The 24231-nt window shown below is 44.4% G+C and overlaps 1 protein-coding gene across 1 annotated transcript; it reads left to right on the top strand.

The window, feature by feature from the left end:
* The first annotated feature begins 1053 nt into the window (after nucleotides 1–1053).
* On the top strand, nucleotides 1054–24028 carry LOC143929568 (vomeronasal type-2 receptor 26-like). The gene is made up of 5 exons (XM_077453447.1): nucleotides 1054–1290; nucleotides 5900–6715; nucleotides 10010–10135; nucleotides 20350–20473; nucleotides 23121–24028. Exons 1-5 carry the CDS (start codon nucleotides 1054–1056, stop codon nucleotides 24026–24028), a joined length of 2211 nt encoding a protein of 736 aa, XP_077309573.1.
* Nucleotides 24029–24231: the final 203 nt, after the last annotated feature.

Genomic DNA, 24231 nt, shown 5'->3' with positions numbered 1-24231 from the left:
ACTGCCCTCCCCTGCTGAAATGCCCCTTCTGGCACAAATCCCCCCCCCCCCCAAAACTTTCCCCTCCTAGCACAAGTCCTCTACACCTCAAATCTCCCCTCCAAGCACAAATTCTGACCACCCCCCTCTCCTAGCAAATTTTCCCTCCTAGCACAGATACCCCCATTTGTACCTACTATCACAAATTCCCCACCCCCCAAAAAAAATTCCCCTCCTACCACAAATCCCCTCTACCATATTACCTTTCCTAGCACCCCCCAAATCCCCCCTCCTAGCACAATTTTTCATACCCCATCTCCCCTTCCCACACAAATCCCCCCAAATCACCACTTCTAGTACACATCCCAAAATTTGCCCTCCTAGAACAATTTTTATCCATTACCTTCCCCCCATATTCACCCTGCAAACACAACTTCCCTCCCCCCAATCTCCTCATGGTGCTCTACCACCTCAAATGATGCCAGAGTGCCCAGGGCTGCCGCTTCTCCTGCTCCCCCCCTTGTCCCAGCCCTGCTTCTGAATGTCAACAAACTGACTGGGGAAGCTGGCTGAAGTAATTCATCATATATGGCCACATACAGTATGTGGTCAATGATGTTGCCCGAGATGCCTGGCAGCTTGCTCAATATTTCAAAGGTGGCAGGAAGCTGTCACCATTTGGTGATGGTGGTGATACCACCATTGATTGAATGGTCCCTGGCTGTGGAAGCCATAGGTTGGGACAGCTGGGTAAAGTGGCCAAATCTGGCCTTTATTTTGCACATTCGTCAAACTGTGAACAGCTTGGGTTCTGATGGACGAACTTATGCTGGACCCAAAAGATCCCTATTGGTAAACCAGTTCAGGAGTTAATGACAAATACTATTTTTTTTTTATAAAAATGTTCAAAGGTGAAATGTGATTGGTTGTTATAAGATTTTGTTATTTAAATTTTGTCACTAAACTGCTCGGTGAACCTGCTGACCACTTGTATTAAATGTATCAACATATATTGACAGACCCTTGCATCATTACTACAAGAATCTTCAAATGTTCCTTTTTGCCATTGACCAAATGAACGAAAACCCAACAATCCTGCCTAATGTGACCCTAGGATATCATCTTTATGACTCGTGTTCTGGTCCAAAAAAAGCAGTTAAAAGTGTTCTACAGATTTTATCCGGACCGGGAGAGACTATCCCAAATTATTCCTGCCGAGACCACCAGAAATTAGCTGGTTTTATTGGAGACCAGAGTTCGACCACAACCCTCCCTATAGCCCAACTATTATCTGTATATAAACACGTGCAAGTGAGTATAATAACATGTATGATGTCTCAGGTCTGGTGTGTCATGCCTGTTCTGTCAGTATGTCTTCATCTGAGTCTCATCTGTTCTGTGTCTGTGGTTATTGAGGGACACCATTGTCAATGGCCAGTGCTGCATCTGTACTGTATGTCCTAATATGATCTGTATCGCCTTTGCTTGTTTTCTTTTCTTGTATTTGTATTGGTTGCTTCTGATTATCATAAAAATGTGTGCATTGCAGCAGGCAGACAAAGTATGGAACATTTTCCATGCCAGGAAATGTTCTCAAGGGGTCATCCCCTTGAGAACATCTTCTGGGACAAAACGTGTCAGGGTGGAGCCTGTGTTGACACATAATGCTGCAAGACTGAGCAGTGGGTGGGTGGTTTGTTTCATTTGTACAACCGTGGCCAACTGCACAAATGTTTATTTTCACAAAGTCTGCTGCTTCAGTGTTTTTAGATGTTTTTGTCAGTGGGAGTGGAGGAACTGGCTGCAGCTGACCAAGTATGGAACATTTTCCATTACAGGAGATGTTCTCAAGGGGTCAGCCCCTTGAGAACATCTTCTGGGACAAAACGTGTTAGGGTGGAGCCTGTGTTATCACATAATGCTGCAAGACTGAGCAGTGGGTGGGTGGTTTGTTTCGTTTGTACGACCGTGGCCAACTACGCAAATGTTCGTTTTCACAAAGTCTGCTGCTTCAGTGTTTTTAGATCTGTTTGTCAGTGGGAGTGGATGAACTGGCTGAAGCTGACCAAGTATGGAACATTTTCCATTTCAGGAGATGTTCTCAAGGGGTCATCCCCTTGAGAACATCTTCTGGGACAAAACGTGCCAGGGTGGAGCCTGTGTTGACACATAATGCTGCAAGACTGAGCAGTGGGTGGGTGGTTTGTTTCATTTGTACAACCGTGGCCAACTGCACAAATGTTTATTTTCACAAAGTCTGCTGCTTCAGTGTTTTTAGATGTTTTTGTCAGTGGGAGTGGAGGAACTGGCTGCAGCTGACCAAGTATGGAACATTTTCCATTACAGGAGATGTTCTCAAGGGGTCAGCCCCTTGAGAACATCTTCTGGGACAAAACGTGTTAGGGTGGAGCCTGTGTTATCACATAATGCTGCAAGACTGAGCAGTGGGTGGGTGGTTTGTTTCGTTTGTACGACCGTGGCCAACTACGCAAATGTTCGTTTTCACAAAGTCTGCTGCTTCAGTGTTTTTAGATCTGTTTGTCAGTGGGAGTGGATGAACTGGCTGAAGCTGACCAAGTATGGAACATTTTCCATTTCAGGAGATGTTCTCAAGGGGTCATCCCCTTGAGAACATCTTCTGGGACAAAACGTGCCAGGGTGGAGCCTGTGTTGACACATAGTGCTGCAAGACTGAGCAGTGGGTGGGTGGTTTGTTTCATTTGTACAACCGTGGCCAACTGCACAAATGTTCATTTTCACAAAGTCTGCTGCCTCGGTGTTTTTAGATCTTTTTGTCAGTGGGAGTGGAGGAACTGGCTGCAGCTGACCAAGTATGGAACATTTTTCATGCCAGGAGATGTTCTCAAGGGGTCATCCCCTTCAGAACATCTTCTGGGACAAAACGTGTCAGGGTGGAGCCTGTGTTGACACATAATGCTGCAAGACTGAGCTGTGGGTGGGTGGTTTGTTTCGTTTGTACGACCGTGGCCAACTACACAAATGTTAGTTTTCACAAAGTCTGCTGCTTCAGTGTTTTTAGATCTTTTTGTCAGTGGGAGTGGAGGAACTGGCTGCAGCTGACCAAGTATGGAACATTTTCCATGCCAGGAGATGTTCTCAAGGGGTCAGCCCCTTGAGAACATCTTCTTGGACAAAACGTGTCAGGGTGGAGCCTGTGTTGACACATAATGCTGCAAGACTGAGCTGTGGGTGGGTGGTTTGTTTCATTTGTACAACCGTGGCCAACTGCACAAATGTTCATTTTCACAAAGTCTGCTGCTTCAGTGTTTTTAGATCTTTTTGTCAGTGGGAGTGGAGGAACTGGCTGCAGATGACCAAGTATGGAACATTTTCCATTTCAGGAGATGTTCTCAAGGGGTCATCCCCTTGAGAACATCTTCTGGGACAAAACGTGTTAGGGTGGAGCCTGTGTTCACACATAATGCTGCAAGACTGAGCAGTGGGTGGGTGGTTTGTTTCGTTTGTACGACCGTGGCCAACTACACAAATGTTCGTTTTCACAAAGTCTGCTGCTTCAGTGTTTTTAGATCTTTTTGTCAGTGGGAGTGGAGGAACTGGCTGCAGCTGACCAAGTATGGAACATTTTCCATGCCAGGAGATGTTCTCAAGGGGTCAGCCCCTTGAGAACATCTTCTGGGACAAAACGTGTCAGGGTGGAGCCTGTGTTGACACATAATGCTGCAAGACTGAGCTGTGGGTGGGTGGTTTGTTTCGTTTGTACAACCGTGGCCAACTGCACAAATGTTCATTTTCACAAAGTCTGCTGCTTCAGTGTTTTTAGATCTTTTTGTCAGTGGGAGTGGAGGAACTGGCTGCAGCAGACCAAGTATGGAATATTTTCCATTCCAGGAGATGTTCTCAAGGGGTCAGCCTCTTGAGAACATCTTCTGGGACAAAACGTGTCAGGGTGGAGCCTGTGTTGACACATAATGCTGCAAGACTGAGCAGTGGGTGGGTGGTTTGTTTCGTTTGTATGACCGTGGCCAACTACACAAATGTTCATTTTCACAAAGTCTGCTGCCTCTGTGTTTTTATATCTTTTTGTCAGTGGGAGTGGAGGAACTGGCTGCAGCTGACCAAGTATGGAACATTTTCCATTCCAGGAGATGTTCTCAAGGGGTCAGCTTCTTGAGAACATCTTCTGGGACAAAACGTGTCGGGGTGGAGCCTGTGTTGACATATAATGCTGCAAGACTGAGCAGTGGGTGGGTGGTTAGTTTCATTTGTACGACCGCGGCCAACTACACAAATGTTCGTTTTCACAAAGTCTGCTGCTTCAGTGTTTTTAGATCTTTTTGTCAGTGGGAGTGGAGGAACTGTTTGCAGCTGACCAAGTATGGAACATTTTCCATTCCAGGAGATGTTCTCAAGGGGTCAGCCCCTTGAGAACATCTTCTGGGACAAAACGGGTGGAGCCTGTGTTGACACATAATGTTGCAAGACTGAGCTGTGGGTGGGTGGTTTGTTTCATTTGTACGACCGTGGCCAACTGCACAAATGTTCATTTTCACAAAGTCTGTTACTTCAGTGTTTTTAGATCTTTTTGTCTGTGGGAGTGGAGGAACTGGCTGCAGCTGAATCCCTTTAATCCCTGCTGGTGTGCTGTGTGGTTCCCAATCATCCCAAGGCATTTGCATTGTGTGTGAACTGACCTCTGAAGATTTGAGGTGTGTTCATCCGGTAAGAGGCTAACATTTTATTTATTGGTGGTGGAGTCAAAAGTAGACATGTGCAGAACTAAACATTTTTTTTTGTTTCGGATCAATTTGTCGAGTTACTAATTTTGTTTTGTTGCTTTCGTAACAAAATTTATTTAGTTTAGTTTAGTTCAGTTTAGTTTTGTTTATCTGTTTTCAACCAGATTAAATTTTTTTCTACTGGATTAGATGTATTTGAAACAAATTTGAATCAAATTCAAATAGAAAATTTTTAATCGATCTAAATTCTTTGTGTAGAATCGTTTTTTTCTTTCTGTTCGAAATTTGAATTTCAGGAAATGGTTAAATTCTTTCTATTTTATTCTGTTCTATTCTATTCTTTTTTTTTTTTTTTTCTATTCAAGAAATAGCAAGTATCGCCTCAGATAAGAATAATTATAAAAATTGTCCAGTACCATCATCCACAAATTTTAAGATGCAAAGGGGTTTGGCGTGGGGGTATTGGGGCAGCCGTCCACGCTAACCTCCCATAACTCACCCAAACCAATAAATAGAGGTTGGACTATACCGGTACTTTTTGTAACAAAAAAAGGAAAAAAGGGGTAAAATTTAAAAATGTATCAATGTTTAATGAAATACAAAAAAAGAAAAGAAAAACAATACATAAGACATCAATAATAAAATATAATACACCCCAGAATATTTAGCATGTACAAATGCTCAAAAGAGAGGATTTGGTTCTGGTGGCGTACAGGGGTCTCCTCTACTCGGGCTTTTACATTGGGATTGCAGTTGCAGCTTCTTTCAGGCGCTTTTTCTAACGCTAAAGCGCCTGAAAAACACCCCAGTGTGCCTGAAAGAAGCCGCAACTGCAAACCCAATGTAAAAGCCTGAGTGCTTTCTCACTGAGATCCCTTTCACACCGGGGCGTTTTTCAGGCGCTTTAGCGTTAGAAAAAGCGCCAGAAAAACGCCCCAGTGTGAAAGGGATCTCAGTGAGAAAGCACTCGGGGCTTTTACATTGGGATTGCAGTTGCGGCTTCTTTCATGCATTTTTTTTAATGCTAAAGTGCCTGAAAAAACGCCTGAAAAATGCCCCAGTGTGAAAGGGGTCTTATATTTGTTCACGTAAAACACATATGCCCTTAGAATCTACATTCAGAAAAAAACACATCTGCAGAAAAACCTTTGAAGCTTAGCCACATTTTCTAAGTTTCTTGCCTCAATGTTGCTCTGTTTTAGATCAGTTACGGGGCAACAGATAAGTCTTTGACTGACAGAGCCGCTTTTCCCACTTTTTACCGATCAGTCTTCGATGACTTCCTGATTTATCGTTATATATCAGAATTAACGAGACATTTTGGATGGACTTGGGTTGGAATAATAACATCTGTGGATGAGAGTGGGGAGAGAGAATCGTCTTGCTTAATGCAATTTATGACCCATCTACAAATTTGTGTGGCCTTTGTACTAAGAACTGGTATCGGTGTATTTGCTGACCGACTTACCTTGGAAAGTTATTACAGAGCCATTCAGAGATTATCCGTAAATGTGGTCATACTCTGTGGAACGTATCATGATGTCATATTTCAATCCTCACTGAGAAGATTATTCAGGGATGTAACATTGATCCTCAGTCCCAACTGGGCCTCAAATATTGCTCTTATAGAAAAGTATCCGGAGGTTCTGAATTGTAGCTTATCCATGAACTTTTGGTATGAAGCTGATAAGAATTTTAAGACTTTTGTTGATGGTTTCCATCCAATGATCCGCCCAAAAGACAAGTTACTTGAAAACTTGTGGATGACAACACTTTTATGCTCGTCAGGAAACAAAGAAAAAGATACTTTCTTTGAAAAACTTTATTATATTTCTCTTCACAATTGCACTGGTCAGGAACATTTACCCGACTTTGGAGATTACTCATCTAACAGAACCTTAGATCCTGTATATTACATGGTGCAACTCATGGTCAATGCTCTGCATGTTCTGCATTCATCCCAAAATGGTTCTTGTCTAAAAGGTCAGGCAGATGATCGAGCAAAATTTAAACAGAAGGTGAGCACGGATGTGGCCCGAAAATAGAGTAGGCTTACATTAGAATTCTACAGAAGACATAGACATGGAAGTCATGTGTCAGGTCACCTTGAGGCGAGGTGACAGATGCACACCGTAGGGATCAGGAGTGCACCGCAAGGTTATGGACCCTACGGCTGACTGCTGCAGACGGGAGACAGATCCCACCGGGGTTAGAGCGTAAGATTCCCTGGGGCGCGGAGTCTAAGAACCAGCAGGTGTTCACCAGCGCCTCTAGTGGTGAGGATGGACTTGGCTGCAACTGGCTCCAGGTCACGACCCCCAGGGTCCCCCAGCTCACACCCGCAGTAGGCAACAGGAGGATAGGGATAGTGAGGGACAAAGCCAAGGTCGGGGCCACAAGCAGACAGGAATAGTCAGGGACACGCCAAAAGGTCAGGATCACAAGCAAACAGGGATAGTCAAGGACACGCCAAAGTCGGTAACGGAACAACAGAAGAGCACACGGCAGGTAACAGGAAGCTAACACACAAAGGTTGATCAGCAGGGTTGGCCTGCAGTGCACAGGTTAATATAGAGCTCTCTGATAGGAGCTAAGGTGGAGTCATACCAGAGGATGGATTACAAAAGCAGTCAGATGAGGGTCGGCTGGTCTCTAGAGATGAACACATGGAGACAGGTAAGCAGACAAACTCTATTGCAAAACCATGACATCATGATTTGTGGCAGGTGGCCAACTTGTAACTTACTATAATACCAGGTATAGCAGATAGCCAGTCCAAGGGCCAACTAAAGAAACCAGAACAGCAGGTTGACAATGACCCTGCTATTTGAGAAACATCAGCTTAGTATTGGCACCTAGCAAAAAGAAAGTTAAAATGCTGGGTCGTGAGACAGCTGCTGCCCCGGCCGGGAGGATAACAGTTAACCACTTTCCCGTATTTTATGATGGGCTTTGCCTCTCTCCTTGTATTATATAAAAGGGGGAGGGCTCTGCCCCAGACTTGTTCAGCCTAGCCTGCTGCATGGGAGAGATGACACAGCAAGATGTATCCTCCAATTGCTGCTTCTCTGAGAGTCCCTGCTTCTTCAAGGGACAGTGATTCTGAGCCAGAGGGTCACACACATGTGTATGCCATAGGGTTATCTCTCTCTATGTTTTTATCTATATTCGTTATTTTAATTTTCTCACCCCACCAAAGCAGCATCCATGTCTTCCCCAAAGATGTGAATTTTTTGGTGGTGGGTTAAAGGAGCACCCAACATTCAATTAGAAGCAAGAAGAAGGTGGATATGTAGTTGTTTTATTGAAAATATTAAAACGTAATAAAGCCAATGCGTTAAGGGGGGCCCCTCTTCAGGGCTGCTGCTGTATGTTAATGGTGAGTAGAGATGGGCGAACGCTTCGGCTCAAGCATGAGTTCGTACATTTAACTGTTCAGCCGTTCGCGGAACATCTGAATTTGCAGGGTGTTCCCCCAGACGAACACCCTGCAATGCACTGAGCGCTGCACAGTTCATTCTGTGCTCTGATTGGGCAAAGTATCAATATATATTTTTTCAAAACAATCGCTTTTTCAGGAGCAGTGATTTTAATGATGAGCGCAACAATGAAAATGAAAAATTCCTTTAAATATAGTGCCGGGGGGGGGTCCACTTAATGTGCCTGTAAAGTGGTGCATTTTTAGCATATATAGAACATGCTACAGCAAAACTGACATTTCTAAAGAAAACAATCCCATTTAAAATGACTTGCAGTTACAATTGCCGACATCCGGCTATTAAAAAAAAAAAAAGAAAAAAAGTTGTGGGGTTCCCCCCAGACAATACCAGGCCCTTCAAGGCTGGTATGGATTTTAAGGGGAACCAAAATTTTAAAAACAATTGTTGTGGGGTCCCCCCCCCCAAAATTCATACCAGACCCCTATCTGAGCATGCAGCCTGGCAGGTCAGGAAAAGGCAGGGGATGAGTGAGCCCCATCACAGAGGCCCCCCTGCCCCAAAGCACCCACCCCCTCATGTTGAGGGCATGTGGTCTGGTTCAGGAGGGGCTCTGTGATGGTGAGAAGATCCTCTTCCCGACAACCCTGGGCTGTGGTTGTTGGGTCTGCGGGTGGGGGGCTTATTGTAATATGGAAGATCCCGCCCCCCTTATGTGAATGGGTACCCGTACCCGTACCCATTCACCAAAAAAGTGTCAAAAATAAGAACCACATAAAACAGCTTTTTGACAAATCCTTTATTAAAAAAGAAAAAAAAATGCCCCTCGATGTAAAGTCACCATCAATCATAATGCCCAACGGACCCGAAAAATAGAAAGGAAAAAAAAAGGCTTCCGCTTCCTGGAGGCCACCAGCCGACTGCTCGCCTTGCACTTTGACAGCTCTTATGTAGGGAGGGGCGAGGCCCCCCGGTTATGTCACCTGGTGGCACGGCTCCTTTTGACATCACTCAATGTGATTTCCATTGTCATGTGATTCTTTGTGATCCAAGTCGCACCTGAAATTGCACTAGTGTGAACCAGGCCATAGTACTGCTGATCTGAAGCAGCCTCGCTGCAAAAGTTTCCTGTCTACATGAACTCCAGCAAGGGTTGCATTATATTTCTCAGGGCAGGTTTCTTGATGATGACAACCCTGGACCCTGCCTGGATAATGTGCATTGAAAAGGCCACTTGTAGTCACTGGTGAAATCTCATGTGACAAGGTGACAATGCAGGAACCTATAACATGAACCTATAACAGGAAGTACCTGAACAAGGATCTTCATAACCGAAATTGGCAGGGATTATTTACATGAAATTTGCAGATTAAACTCTTGGCGGCGATAACACGCAAATATGTTTTCTCCCATTGGTTGGGCCTTGGCACCGAGCATCCGCCTATTTGAGTACCACATTGCAAACACAGCTGCGCGGAGAGTGCATGCCTGCACGCTCCCGGCACAGTTATTGGCGACCAACGGAAAGCTCACAATTGTTGCTTGCTCTTGGGAGCTTTCTGATCATGTGACCTCCATGACAGCCAATCACATCGGTCACATGATCATAGACCCCCACCTCCCAGTATCTGAAAACCCTTAAAGGACCAGGAGGCACCGATTCCAAAGGGTTAAAAAAAATATTGAATTGACATTAACATGCAAACATATTTTAGTAATTGGGTTTATAGTTACGTAAATGTAGTAATTTAGTAACAGTGATAGGTAATATAATACGCATTATTTTTTACTTTGCAGTTAAACCAGTACTTAAAAATTACATTACATAAGGACATCAGTACACCTAAAAAAATTATTTTACTTTTTACTATTCAGAACCATGTTGTTGTTAATAGGACTTTGTTTACAAGAACTGTTGGACATTTCCTAACTGATGCGGTTGGTCATCGGCAAGCTACAATTAACTCTTCGCTTATTAAATGGAAAACTAAGGATAATCAGGTGAGGCTATTTAAGATCTTGGGGTACTGTGATGTTCTACAGACTAAAATTCCTTCATATACCATAATCATAACTATCAACTATCATAATTATTGCCTACACAGTGAGGACTCTTTTTGCCCTAGGGTAAAGCAAGAATGATGTAATGAATCCTTTCTTCTCTATCTCTCTCTCGCTAATACATAGGGTTGAGATCAGAGTTCCACACGGGCCACTTGAGTTCCTCTAAATCAAGGTTCATAAAATCAAATTATACAGGATCGGAAAAGTGTCTTCCTGGACTCACTCATTTAGAAGAATGTCTAGATGCAGTACTTTATAGCCATATAGTATATGATTTTTTTTTAACCTCTTTATGGGTTAAGGTAGACGTAGTCACAGCTGTTGGCGGTGTTGATGGCCATAAGAAGTCTATATGCAATAGACAGGCCTACATTGAATGGAAGAAAGCAATGTCCAAAGTCTTTATCTACTGAATCATGGAGGTGTAGAACCCAACCTCATTCCTTTCTTTATATCCTCATCATCATTTTGTTATTATTCTTATTGCCTTCTTTTAAAGTGTTCCACTCATCCTAACTATTACTTCACCCTCAGATTCTTGTCCCTTTTCCACCACCAAATGCTGAATGAGACAGAACATTTAATAATGAGACAGAATGTTATGGTGGAACATTTTAAAATGTGGTGTACTTTTCCCACCTTCTCTTAGCCCCTGTACACACGGTCGGACATTCTGCCAACCAAATCCGTTGGATTTTGTCTGACGGATTTTGTCCGTCGGATCTTGTCCGGAACTGTTGCATACACACGGTCGGACTAAGTTGTCGAAAAATCCGATCATTCAGAACGTGATGACTTAATTTCGTTACGATGGGACTACGTTCAGGCTAGTAACCAATAGCTTTGATGTAGGAATTTGATCTGAGCATGCGTGGTACTTGGTCCGATCAAAATTCTCTACACATGATCGGAGTATGTCTGATCGAACCAGTTGGTCAGAAAATATTTCCAACAAGTTGGAAAATTGGGTCCGACGGATATTCAGACGGAATCAGTCCGATGCAGACCACACACAGTCGGATTATCCGACAACACGGTCCGATAGGACACATTCCGACGGATTCTCCGACCGTGTGTACAAGGGCTTAGGCCAGATGTAAAAGCTCAGGTAGTAGTGTTGTGTCTCTAATGGGGTTGGAAAGGAAGGCGAGTCCTGTAATCCACAAATAACAAAATAAAGAGCTAAAGGGTTTGTCCAAACACAGGTTCAGACTGAACTTTGCTTGTTGTGGCTTTCTTTCAAACCTGTTGTGAGGGAGGGGAATATCATATACAGTATAGTAGCATTTTCTTTTGCTACTATATATGAAAGCGTCCTCTGGTAATTATTACACTCAACAGAAACTGCTCTTTTAAAACTCACAAATGACCTACTAACTGCAAAAACCAAGGGACGCTATTCTGTAGTCCTACTTCTGGACCTTTCAGCTGCCTTTGACATGGTTGACCACCCTCTCCTCCTCAAAAACCTTACTCCCTTGGTCTCCGTGACTGTGCTCTTCAGTGGCTCTCATCCTACCTATCCCAACGCACCTTCAGTGTCACTTACAATTCTACTTCCTCCACTCCTCCTCCCTTCTTTGTTGGAGTCCCCCAATGTTCTGTTCTTGGACCTCTTTTATTTTCAATCTAAACCTCTTCCCTGGGTCAGCTGATTGCCTCTCACGGCTTTCAATATCATTTCTACGCTGACGACACCCAAATCTATCTCTCCACCTCTCAACTCACTCCATCAGTCTCCTCACGTATCACCAACTTACTAACAGACATATCTGTATGGATGTCACAACACTTCCTTAACCACTTTCAGACCGGACCATTTTGCTGGTAAATGACCAGAGGTCTTTTTACACTTTGGCACTGCGCTGCTTTAACTGGTAATTGCGCGGTCATGCAATGTTGTACCCAAACAAAATTTGCGTCCTTTTCTTCCCACAAATAGAGCTTTCTTTTGATGGTATTTGATTGCCTCTGCGATTTTTATTTTTTGCGATATAAACGTAAAAAGACCGCAAATTTTGAAAAAAAATGATATTTTCTACTTTTTGTTATTAGAAAAATCCAATAAACTCAATTTTAGTCATACATTTAGGCCAAAATGTATTCAGCCACATGTCTTTGGTAAAAAAAAAGTCAATAATTGTATATTTATTGGTTTGCGCAAAAGTTGTCACATCTACAAACTAAGGTACGTTTTCTGGAATTTACGCAGCTTTTAGTTTACGACTGCCTATCTCATTTCTTGAGGTGCTAAAATGGCAGGGCAGTACAAAACCCCCCCAAATGACCCCATTTTGGAAAGTAGACCCCCTAAGGAAATTGATAAGAGGCATGTTGAGCCCATTGAATATTTTATTTTTTTGCCTCAAGCGATTGAATAATGACAAAAAAAAAATTTTTTTTTTTTTTTTACACAAAGTTGTCACTAAATGATATATTGCTCACACATGCTATGGGCGTATGTGAAATGACACCCCAAAATAAATTCTGCTGCTTCTCCTGAGTACGGGGATACCACATATGTGGGACTTTTTGGGAGCCTAGCCGCGTACGGGGCCCCGAAAACCAAGCACCGCCTTCAGGCTTTCTAAGGGCGTAAATTTTTGAGTTCACTTCTCACTACCTATTACAGTTTTGAAGGCCATAAAATGCCAAGATGGCACAAAACCCCCACAAATGACCCCATTTTAGAAAGTAGACACCCCAAGCTATTTGCTGAGAGGCATGTTGAGTTCATGGAATATTTTATATTTTGCCACAAGTTGCGGGAAAATTACAAACTTTTTTTTTTTTTTTTTTTTTTTCACAAAGTTGTCACTAAATGATATATTGCTCACACATGCCATGGGCATATGTGAAATGACACCCCAAAATAAATTCTGCTGCTTCTCCTGAGTACGGGGATACCACATATGTGGGACTTTTTGGGAGCCTAGCCGCGTACGGGGCCCCGAAAACCAAGCACCGCCTTCAGGCTTTCTAAGGGCGTAAATATTTGACTTCACTCCTCACTACCTATTACAGTTTTGAAGGCCATAAAATGCCAAGATGGCACAAAACCCCCACAAATGACCCCATTTTAGAAAGTAGACACCCCAAGCTATTTGCTGAGAGGCATGTTGAGTCCATGGAATATTTTATATTTTGCCACAAGTTGCGGGAAAATTACAAACTTTTTTTTTTTTTTTTTTTTTTTCACAAAGTTGTCACTAAATGATATATTGCTCACGCATGCCATGGGCATATGTAAAATGACACCCCAAAATAAATTCTGCTGCTTCTCCTGAGTACGGGGATACCACATATGTGGGACTTTTTGGGAGCCTAGCCGCGTACGGGGCCCCGAAAACCAAGCACCGCCTTCAGGCTTTCTAAGGGCGTTACAGTTTTGAAGGCCATAAAATGCCAAGATGGCACAAACCCCCCCCAAATGACCCCATTTTGGAAAGTAGACACCCCTAAATTTAGGGGTACACTAGTGAGACTAGGTAATAAATGGCGGGTGCCCTGAAACTATAAAAAAATAACTAACCAACCAGCGTCACCTGTAACAGTTATATGGTGATCACTGGTGAAAGGGTTAACTAGGGGGCAATCAGGGGGCTTTATGCGGTAGTATATGGGGGTCCCTGGCGCTATAAAAAGCTGCGGCGAACCTAAATACCTACTTGCCTAACTAGCGTCACCTGTGACACTAATACAGCGATCAGAAAAACGATCGCTTATTAGGCTGGGTTCACACTGGAGCGATGCGGGAACGCCACGAATGCGCGGCGGGTTCCCGCATCGCATGCCTCCCGGCGGCAGTTCACACTGCCCTATGCGAACTGCTGGGAGTGTCAGTGAAATGTTACTGACACCCCCAGATCAGTTCGCATATCGCAGTGCGATCTGCAAACTCGGATCGCATGGTGTGAACACCCATGCGATCCGATTCTGCTGCGGGCCAAAAAAAGGGTCCCGTGCGAATTTGCGGCGGGTGCGGCGGGTGTGGCGGGTGCGGCGAATGGCTGAACTCGAATCGCACAGAGATCGGATGTGATTTGCACTGCAGTGCGAATCACATCCGTTCTCAAACCGCTGCAATCTGAACCCAGCCTTAGTGACACTGGCGACGGGGGGTGATCACGGGGTTAAACCTTTATTGGGGGGGTTAGGGGGGTACCTTAGAACTAAAGGGGGCTAACCCTAACTGCCCTAACAGTTATTAGTCACAAATGACACCCGCCGGGTGATCAGGGGGTTAAACCTTTATTAGGTAATAAATGGCGGGTGCCCTGAAACTATAAAAAAATAACTAACCAACCAGCGTCACCTGTAACAGTTATATGGTGATCACTGGTGAAAGGGTTAACTAGGGGGCAATCAGGGGGCTTTATGCGGTAGTATATGGGGGTCCCTGGCGCTATAAAAAGCTGCGGCGAACCTAAATACCTACCTGCCTAACTAGCGTCACCTGGGACACTAATACGGCGATCAGAAAAATGATCGCTTATTAGGCTGGGTTCACACTGGAGCGATGCGGAAACGCCGCGAATCCGCGGCGGGTTCCCGCATCGCATGCCTCCCGGCGGCAGTTCACACTGCCCTATGCGAACTGCTGGGAGTGTCAGTGAAATGTTACTGACACCCCCAGATCAGTTCGCATATCGCAGTGCGATCTGCAAACTCGGATCGCATGGTGTGAACACCCATGCGATCCGATTCTGCTGCGGGCCAAAAAAAGGGTCCCGTGCGAATTTGCGGCGGGTGCGGCGGGTGTGGCGGGTGCGGCGGGTGCGGCGAATGGCTGAACTCGAATCGCACAGAGATCGGATGTGATTTGCACTGCAGTGCGGTGCGAATCACATTCGTTCTCATAAACCGCTGCAATGTGAACCCAGCCTTAGTGACACTGGCGACGGGGGGTGATCACGGGGTTAAACCTTTATTGGGGGGGTTAGGGGGGTACATTAGAACTAAAGGGGGCTAACTCTAACTGCCCTAACAGTTATTACAGTCACAAATGACACCAATGCAAAAAAAAAAAAAAAAAAAAAAAAAATGACATTGGTGTCACTGTGACTGGGGGGCAGGGGTAATTGGGGGGGTGATCGGGGGGTAAAGGGGGGGTGTGAGTGTGCCTGGCATGTTCTACTGTGTGTGGGATGTGTTGGTGCAACTCACTGATCCGCTCTCCTCCGTGTCGGAACGAAAAATACCGACACGGAGGAGAGAATACATCACTTCCTCTCCTGTGTTTACATTACAGGAGAGGAAGTGATGTCACCGGGGATTTCTATTCGTCGGGAGCGATCGCGAGGGGGTGGCCATGAATGAATGGCCGTCCCCTCGTCCGGGATCGCTCCCGAACGAAAACCGACCGCCGCAGGCACCGGGCGGGGGCCCGATCGGGCCCCCGACCCGCGGGAGGCAAATCACGTACATGTACGTGCTTATGCCTGCCCGTGCCATTCTGCCGACGTACATCGGCGTTAGGCGGTCGGCAAGTGGTTAAACTCAACTTGTCCAAAACCAAGGTTATAATATTTCCTCCCCCCATGTGCCTCTTCTGACTTCTCTGTCAAGAGTAATGGCACAACCATTCACCCATCCCCACATGTCCGGGTGCTAGGTGTTATCCTGGACTCTGAACTCTCCTTTCAGCCCCACATCCAATCACTTTCCAAAGCTTGCCGCCTCAACCTCCGAAACATCTCTAAACTACACCCCTTTTTAACCAATGAAACCACAAAGCTCCTGATTCACTCCCTGGTTATCTCTCGCCTTGACTACTGCAACTCCTTCCTCATTGGCTCACCTTTATATAGACTATCCCCCCTTCAGTCCATCATGAATGCTGCTGCCAGACTCATCCACTTTACAAACCGCACAGTGTCTGCTACCCCTCTCTGCCAATCCCTCCATTGGCTGCCACTTGCCCAACGAATTAAATTCAAAATACTAACACTTACTTACAAAGCCATCCACAACTCTGCCCACAGCTACATCACCAGCCTAGTCTCAAAATACCAACCTAATCACCCACTTTTTTCCCCCCAAGACCCCCTGCTCTCTAGCTCCCTCGTCACCTCCTTCCATATCTGATAATAATATATGACAGCATCCTCTGGTAATTATTGTTAAGTAAACAGCGGTTATTGACATCTGCTACACCCTTAGCAATAAGTGACCTCACCCAGCCCCATTTATTCCCTTGCAGGGAATCCTGACCATGAACAAAAGGGGAAAGAATACTGGCTGGCATCATTGCCTGAATATGTTCACCAGGCCTTGTTTGTGCAATGTCATTGACCATTTACTATCCTTTTTGGTCAATGATATCACTACATGTATCCCATACCTTTGTGTACATTTAGTGGCCGAGACTGAGCCTGGCGCTGTCTTTCAGGGATGGATGTGTCATTTGGCAGTTTTTCTTTCTTTTTTTTTTTTTTAATACAAGTGTTTATTGGGTATAACAAAGGATGAATAAACCATTACATTAGATGAAGTACAAAGGATAACTGTAATACAGATCATCAAATAGTGCTACTGCGATAATCTGAGCATTCAAAAAAATAAATAAAAATCTTATAATATAAACCATAAAACCTAAACTTATAACTCTGAGAAGTATAGTGTCTTAGCTTTATGTATGTGGCAGCCAGAATCTACTTTGTTAAGTTTTTCAATTGAAAATAAAAGAAAGAGCAGAAAGTACAGTAAATCGTTAGTATAGCAGCTTTGGTTACCACAAGATCTCTCACCTAGCTTGTCCTTTTACCTGAGCTGGAAATCAACCGTACCTCTATCAAGGGGGAGGGGGAGGTTCTAGGCTATAAGGCCCCAGGTGGGGAAGCCACTTGGCCCATTTGTTGGTATATATCTGCATAGCATCCATGATTGTATGATGGATTCGTTCCATGAGGCGAATGGTATCCATCCTCTGAAGAACCTGGGTCCAGGGGACTGATTGTGAGCGCCAGTTCAGGGCATAAGCCCACTGAATAGCACAAAACAGAGTGTTGATCAATCTTTGGGAGGAAGAGGGGATCTCCGGGATCGGAGCGAACAGCAGGCATCTTGAAGCCGTTAAGTCAATATTAGAACCTGTGATTATGGCTACCCTGGCTGAGGTCTGGTCCCAAATGTGTTGGAGATGTGGGCAGCTCCAAAAGATGTGGAGTAGGGTGCCTGTTGTTGCGAAGCCCCTGAAACATTGATAGAAAACCATTGGGTAAAATTTGTGGACCCTATCGGGTATGAGGTACCAATGAGTGTGCAATTTCGTTCTTTTGATAGACACTGAACAAGAACTTTTATGCATATTTAAAAGCATGCCTTGCCATTCTTCAGTGGAGAACTCCGTGGCCAGGTCAAATTCCCAGCGACTCATCGCCATGGACTTCTCCGGCTGGTGCAACTCAATCAAATATCTATACATGGCAGAAATTATGCCCCTTTCTCTAGATTGGTTGCAATATATCGACTCGAACTGAGTTCCTGCCATCATGCGATGGTTTATAGCATGTTTCCAAAAAATGTTGAATTTGGAGGAATTTATGAAATTCTACTCTTGGGATGTTAAATTGTGTCTGTAGGTGTGAAAAGGAGAAGAATCCCGTTCCATCAGAGAGTGATTTTAGTGTAATAAGGGATTGTTGTTCCCACCAGTGGAAAGTTCTAGGTGCCTCAAAAGCAAGGGGGAATCTCCAATCTCCTAAGAAGGATGCTAATAGGGGTCTGTTGGGACGTAACTTGAATTTCCGGTGGTATAGGGACCAGATGTGTAGAGACTGGCTGACTATGCTATTAAGTGTAGCTAATTCCCTAGGTCGCAAGCCTTCCTGCCATAGGATGCCTGGGATATAGAATGGGCATATCGACTGGATTTCAAACTGTAGCCAGGGAATCCCCCCAGCAGGGGCATGCCACTGAGCTGTCTGGGCCAGCCTGGCTGTGACGTAGTATAGTCAAATATCAGGCAAGCCCAGCCCATGGCAGTTTTTATTTCTTTTGGTTGAGCCTGGAGCATTGTTCATCATGACTGCTGAAGATCTGCATTGCTGGATGATGTGATGGATGTTTTCCGTGAGATATTCTTGAGTTCTTTCCTATATTTTTTTTTAAATAAAGGATTTGTCAAAAACTGTGGTGTCTAATATTTACATTTTTTTTGTAGGAGTTCTAGAGTATGTACCCTTTTATCATTCATATGGGGAGGCAGCATTTGGGGGATGCCCACAGACCCCCACAATCACCAAGCCAGTGTTATGGGGAAGAGGACGGTGTCATCTTCAACGTAGGGCCTGGAGGGAGACGTTGTTAAAGTCCACATTCAGCAGATGTTTTACAAGTTGAAGAATCTTGGTGTCAGGGGTGTGTAAAACTCCTGTTCTATGGCAGCTGTTGGCCTCATTCCAGCATCCTGGTTTTGGTTGAGCTGCACACTCCCTGTCTGACTGTCCACCTGCAGGGTTATTGATGTAGACACAGCCTCTGGGTGGAGAACAAACCCGTTTTAAGCGTGCAAAGCCCTTAGTGTCATGCTTGTGATAGTGTTTGCAACACGTGCTTCAAGCTCCTGCCTTGTTCCCGTGCCTTGACCTTTGCATTTGCCTGATACCCACCCTGCCAGCTAGTTTATATTTCCTTGTCATCGACCCTGGATTGGACTTTGGATTACTCTCTGAACTCTGTCTGACTTTTGACCACGGGTTTGACCCTGACTACTCTCTAAATGTTGTCTGCCCTGAACTCAGACTGCCATTAAACCAGAGTGCCTGACAGCCAACCGCAAGTACCTGTTTGTTGTGCTTAGTTCACACCTGCCTCAGCATGGTAGCGATGCACTATAACATTGTGAATAGGACCTGGGGGCAACCGAGTACCAGGTGGCCTACTTGCCTTATTGGAAGGAGGCTGCCAGTGGCGTAACTAGAACCTTCAGGGCCCCAATGCAAGAAACCATGAAGGGCCCCCCCTGAACCCAAGCCAGGGCCCTTCCCTCCGAGTCCGGCGGTGGAACTCCAGTGCGTGGTCACAGATATGACCTTTGTGAGCCTTTTAGTTCCAACACTGGCATCAGTAGTTTTTTTTTTTTATTAGATTTTTTTTTATTTTTAGGTGCCCCATTGGGGGACTGTCCCTAGGCAGGATGGGGTCCCCGTTCCCAGAAGAGATGAGGTCCTTTTCTCCAGGGCAGATGAAGTTACTGCTCCCAGGTGAGAAGGGGTCCCTGTCCCCAGGGAAGGTTGGGGTCCCTGTCCCCAGGGAAGGTTGGGGTCCCTGTCCCCACGTGAGAAGGGGTTCCTGTCCCCAGGGGGAGATGGAGGGGGTATGTAATGGTGTGTGGGGGATGGGGTCCTCTCACTCACCATGACCAAGCTGTAGGCAGCGCACTGATCCACGTTGGCCTGGGCTCCATCCAGTGTGCTGGACAGGTGATCAGCATATCATCATCTGTGTATGACGGGGGAGGAGGAAGGCTGGCAGACAAGCCTGCAGTGTCCTCCAGCGAGCCGGCTCTCATAGGGCTGCACTGCATCTGTGTGCTTAAAGTTTGTTTACCCGGAAGAAGTTTGCAGTGCAGAGTGACTCGGGGGGGGGGGGGGGGGTTGGGACTCTGGCTGGGGAGAACAGACATCGGACTGAGCGGCAATGCATGGAGCAGGAGAGGGGTACTCTGAGGAGCCGACCGAGGACACAGGTCATGCAGGGAATGCACAACTAAAGAGCAGCCAGTGCGATAGTCGAGCATGGAGCTCTGCTAGGCACCCTTCACCTCCAGCCCCCTGTGTGCATGGTGCACTGGTACCCCTAGCTGCCTATGCTGCTGCCGGCCATATGTAGAGGGGGCTGCATGGGCCCCCGGCATCACAGGGCCCGGTTGCGGTCTGGACTGCTGCACCCCCTATAGTTACGCCCCTGGAGGCTGCTATAGGTGAAGAACACAGAGCCAGCTATAGTGTCTGACTACCAATGCTAGGGGTAGGTGTGATACTCAGAATCATGATTGTTTTTCATAGAGGGAGAAGTTTTATCTGAACCAGTAGGATAGAGGTGAGGCCACATCACTTGTAAAGTGTCCACCATAGATGAGAAAACTTGGTTTTATAGATACATTTAGTGAACTTGTATACATAATACAACATGTTTCTATCTGTTAGATTCCAAAATCTCAGTGCTCAGAAAGTTGCTACCCAGGATACCGGAAAGTTCCCGGCTCTTCCATACAACCTTGTTGTCATAGCTGTGTCCTGTGTTCATATGGAGAAATATCAAATGTTACAGGTAATGGTTTTCAAATATTAATTAGGGTGTTTTGTGTTATGTATAGGGATGTGTGGCAAATTTCAGGAACTTGATTCTGTGTTGAAATTACCAAACGCACATTTACCAAACTTTCAGCAAAATTGGACTTAAATAAAAAAAGTATTTAAGTTTGCCCCCTAAAGACTCAATGTGATCACTATCACACAAGAATCCGGTTGCGATTACAAAAAGGTCATAGAAAGACCAAAATAGCTCCCCAAAAAGGACTATCTCGGTACACAAGGAAGGGTTCACACCACATGTTAAAAATGAAAATGGTTTTCATTACAATACATAAAAACACATAGCACAGACATAATAAAAATAAAATGAATGAGTGACAGTATTGCTAATTTGATCTCATATTTGGTCATATTTGGTCGCAATATGGGGTGCATTATACGGCAATATACGGCCGTCCCTCTACATGTTTTGCAACCTCCATCACTTCCTCAGGAGGAAAAATTTGCCAAAAACTATCTACAATAGAACACAGAAAAATATTTGTACAATATAAACAACAACAACTAGGTAATGGTGGTGGTCACTGAATCACTTACCAACAGAGCTTGAAGGCCTGAAGGCAAACGCCTCAAAGAGGATGTCAGGTCGGAGTGCCAACAACTTCCCCTGGGGTGGGCATGGGGGACACAAATGGAGAAAAAAGTGGGGAAGAGGTATAGGGACTTGAAAGGGAAAGGATGGAGAAGGGAGGAATGCAAGAGAGTTGCTGTATACTCCCAAGGTTTGTTATTATATTTTTACCCTCCGGCGCATGTATTAGTTCAACATTTTCAGCAAGGTCAGTAGTCGACTTTTCTATCTTCAGGCTTCTTGGGGGTTATCCCCATATTTTTTCCTCTTCCTCTCTTCTTTCCCTTTCTAGTCCCTTTCTATTGTTCCTCCTTTTCTTTCCTTCCACCTTTTCTTTTCTCCCACCCCCCTTTCCCCCCCCTTCTCGCTCCTCTTCGCCTCCCTCTTCCCTCTTTTCCTTTCCCCCCTCCCTAACATTTTCCCCCTTTTTTTCTTCTGTTCTTCTATTTTTCTTTTGCTTCACCTAACCTTTCCTTTTATTGTTTCCATAGTCTCTCCCTTCCCCCTTGTTCCTCACTTTATTCCTTCCCTTTCCTCCCTTTTTCCTCCCCTCCCCCACTTTCCTTCACCCCTCTCACCCTCTCTTGTCTCTTTTTCTTCTTACCTCTCCCCTCTGCCTCCTTTTCTTCACCCTCTCCCCTTCCTCCAACCCCTTTCCTCCCCTTATTGTATTATATTTTTTTCATTTTTTTTTTTTTAATCCCTGATTGGGGCATCGGTGGATCTCCATTTGTGCCCCCCATGCCTGCCCCAGGGGAGGTTGTTGGCAGTCTAACCTGCCTTCTGCTTTGAGTAATTTGACTCTGGCTCTGTTGGGTAAGCTATCCAGTGAACGCCACCATTACCTAAAGTTATAAATTGTATTGAATCTTATGTACCTAATATGGTACAAATATTTTTCTGTGTTCTATTGTAGACCGTTTTTGGCTCATTTCTCTTCCTGAGGAAGCAACAGAGGTCACAAAACATGTAGAGGTTTGGCTGCAGATTATATTCCCCCCTATTCCCCCCTATTACCATCTGGAACCTTTACTTTTAACCCAAGTGGTCATGGATTAATACAGGGAACATGTGCAGCCAAATTTACAATACTGTCACGTATTAATTTTTTATTTCATTTTTTATTTCTGTGTCATGTGTTTTTATGGACTGTCATGAAAACGTTTTTCATTTTTAACATGTTGTGTGAACTCTATGTTCCTTCAGTACTGAGATACTCTTTTTTTTAAACTATTTTGACTTCGGTATGTCCTTTTTTGTAATCAGCCATTGGATGATGGTACCCCCTTACCATGCAATTAAAGTATTTACCTTTGGCATATCATTTGTCCTGTGGTTTTGATTACAATACAGAAAAGTCACATGGTCGTAATGAAAAAACTGTGAAGATCACCAAACCAAGTGGGGACAAGAAACTCTGGAAAAGGAGGGAAGATGCTTCCAGTACTGCAGTATGCCCACATCTTTACAAAAACTCAAAATATCTCAAAAACACTAATGCCCTGTACACACGATAGGATTGTCCAACAGAAAATGTTCGATGGGAGCTTGTTGTCGGAAATTCCCACCGTGTGTATGCTCCATTGGACATTTTCCATTGGAATTTCCGACACACAAAAATTGAGATCTGGATCTCAAATTTTCCGACAACAAAATGCGTTGTCGTAAATTCCGATCGTGTGTACACAATTCCGATGCACAAAGTTCTACGCATGCTCGGAATCAAGCAGAAGAGCAGCACTGGCTATTGAACTTAATTTTTCCCAGCTTGTCGTACGTTTTGTACGTCACCACGTTTTTTGACGTTCGGAATTTCCGACAAGATTTGTGTGTATGCAAGACAAGTTTGAGCCAACATCCGTCAGAAAAAAAAATCATAGATTTTGTTGTCGGAAAATCCTGTCGTGTGTACAGGGCATTAGGCTGGGTTCACACTATACAGTATTTATATCTGATTACACCCATACAAGTAAAGCAAACAAGATATCCTGTAAGTGATCACAGTGTTCATTGATTTTATTTTGTTTTTCAGATAGTGAAAACTGCATGAAATGCCCCGATCATGAATGGCCAAATAGGAACAAAACTTGCTGTATTGCCAAGCAATCAGAATTTCTTTCCTTCACTGATGACACGCTCTCACTAGTATTTATAGTCGTCTCACTGTTGTGTTTTGGGAAGACTCTTCTAGTTCTCGTCATTTTTATTTTACACCAGGACACGCCAGTTGTGAAAGCCAATAACAAGAGCCTCAGCTTTGTCCTCCTGGTCGCCATCATGTTGGGTTTCCTCTGTGTGTTCCTCTTCCTGGGTCGTCCTGTGGATGTAACCTGCTTGTTACGCCAAATTTCTTTTGGAATCCTCTTTACAATAGCCGTATCTTCTGTATTGGCCAAGACTATTATGGTTTGCATTGCCTTCAAAGCCACCAAACCCAACAGTGCGTGGAAGAAATGGATCGGAGTAAAACTGCCCATCTGTATAGTCTTATCTTGTTCTTCTGTTCAGGTTGTAATCTGTGTTAGTTGGTTGTCCATCTCTCCTCCCTTCCAGGAATTGGACACACACTCCTACCAGGAGAAGATCATCATTCAGTGTAATGAAGGGTCAGTTATCGGGTTCTACTCTGTCCTGGGATATATGGGGATCCTGGCTGCTGTTAGTTTTATTATAGCTTTTTTTGCCAGGACATTACCGGACAGTTTTAATGAAGCCAAATACATCACCTTCAGCATGCTGGTGTTCTGCAGTGTCTGGATTGCCATGATCCCGGCCTATCTGAGCACCAAAGGGAAATACACGGTGGCTGTGGAGATATTCGCCATACTGATTTCCAATAATGGTCTCTTGTATTGTATATTTTTTATAAAATGCTTTATAATTCTCTGTAGGCCAGAACTGAATACAAAATGCTATCTGCACAGTAAAGGAAATATATGAACTTTATTTTATATAAAGACGTCAAAAAATTTAGACAGCTATGCAAATGTTACATTATTTTTTTTTTAAATTAGTTGTAAAAAGTAATATACGCTATTTGAATCCTACTTATAGTGTAAGAGAACATCATTCAAAAATAAAAAAATTATATACAAATATGTCAACTAAATATCAAATATTTAATAAAGAATCCAATCATCAAG

This window comes from Lithobates pipiens, unplaced genomic scaffold (genome assembly GCF_037356315.1).
Source record: "Lithobates pipiens isolate NorthernLeopardFrog02 unplaced genomic scaffold, aLitPip1_a1.2 Scaffold_24, whole genome shotgun sequence".
Lineage (NCBI taxonomy): Eukaryota > Metazoa > Chordata > Amphibia > Anura > Ranidae > Lithobates > Lithobates pipiens.
Note: the sequence above shows the minus strand (reverse complement) of the source record. Positions and strands in the feature narration are given on the sequence as shown.

Coding starts and splice junctions, on each gene's coding strand:
- LOC143929568 (XM_077453447.1), top strand. CDS start 1,054: ATGAACGAAAACCCAACAATCCTGCCTAATGTGACCCTAGGATATCAT. Junction 10,136..20,349: donor GGAAAACTAAGGATAATCAG/GTGAGGCTATTT, acceptor TCTATCTGTTAG/ATTCCAAAATCTCAGTGCTC. Junction 20,474..23,120: donor AGAAATATCAAATGTTACAG/GTAATGGTTTTC, acceptor TTTGTTTTTCAG/ATAGTGAAAACTGCATGAAA.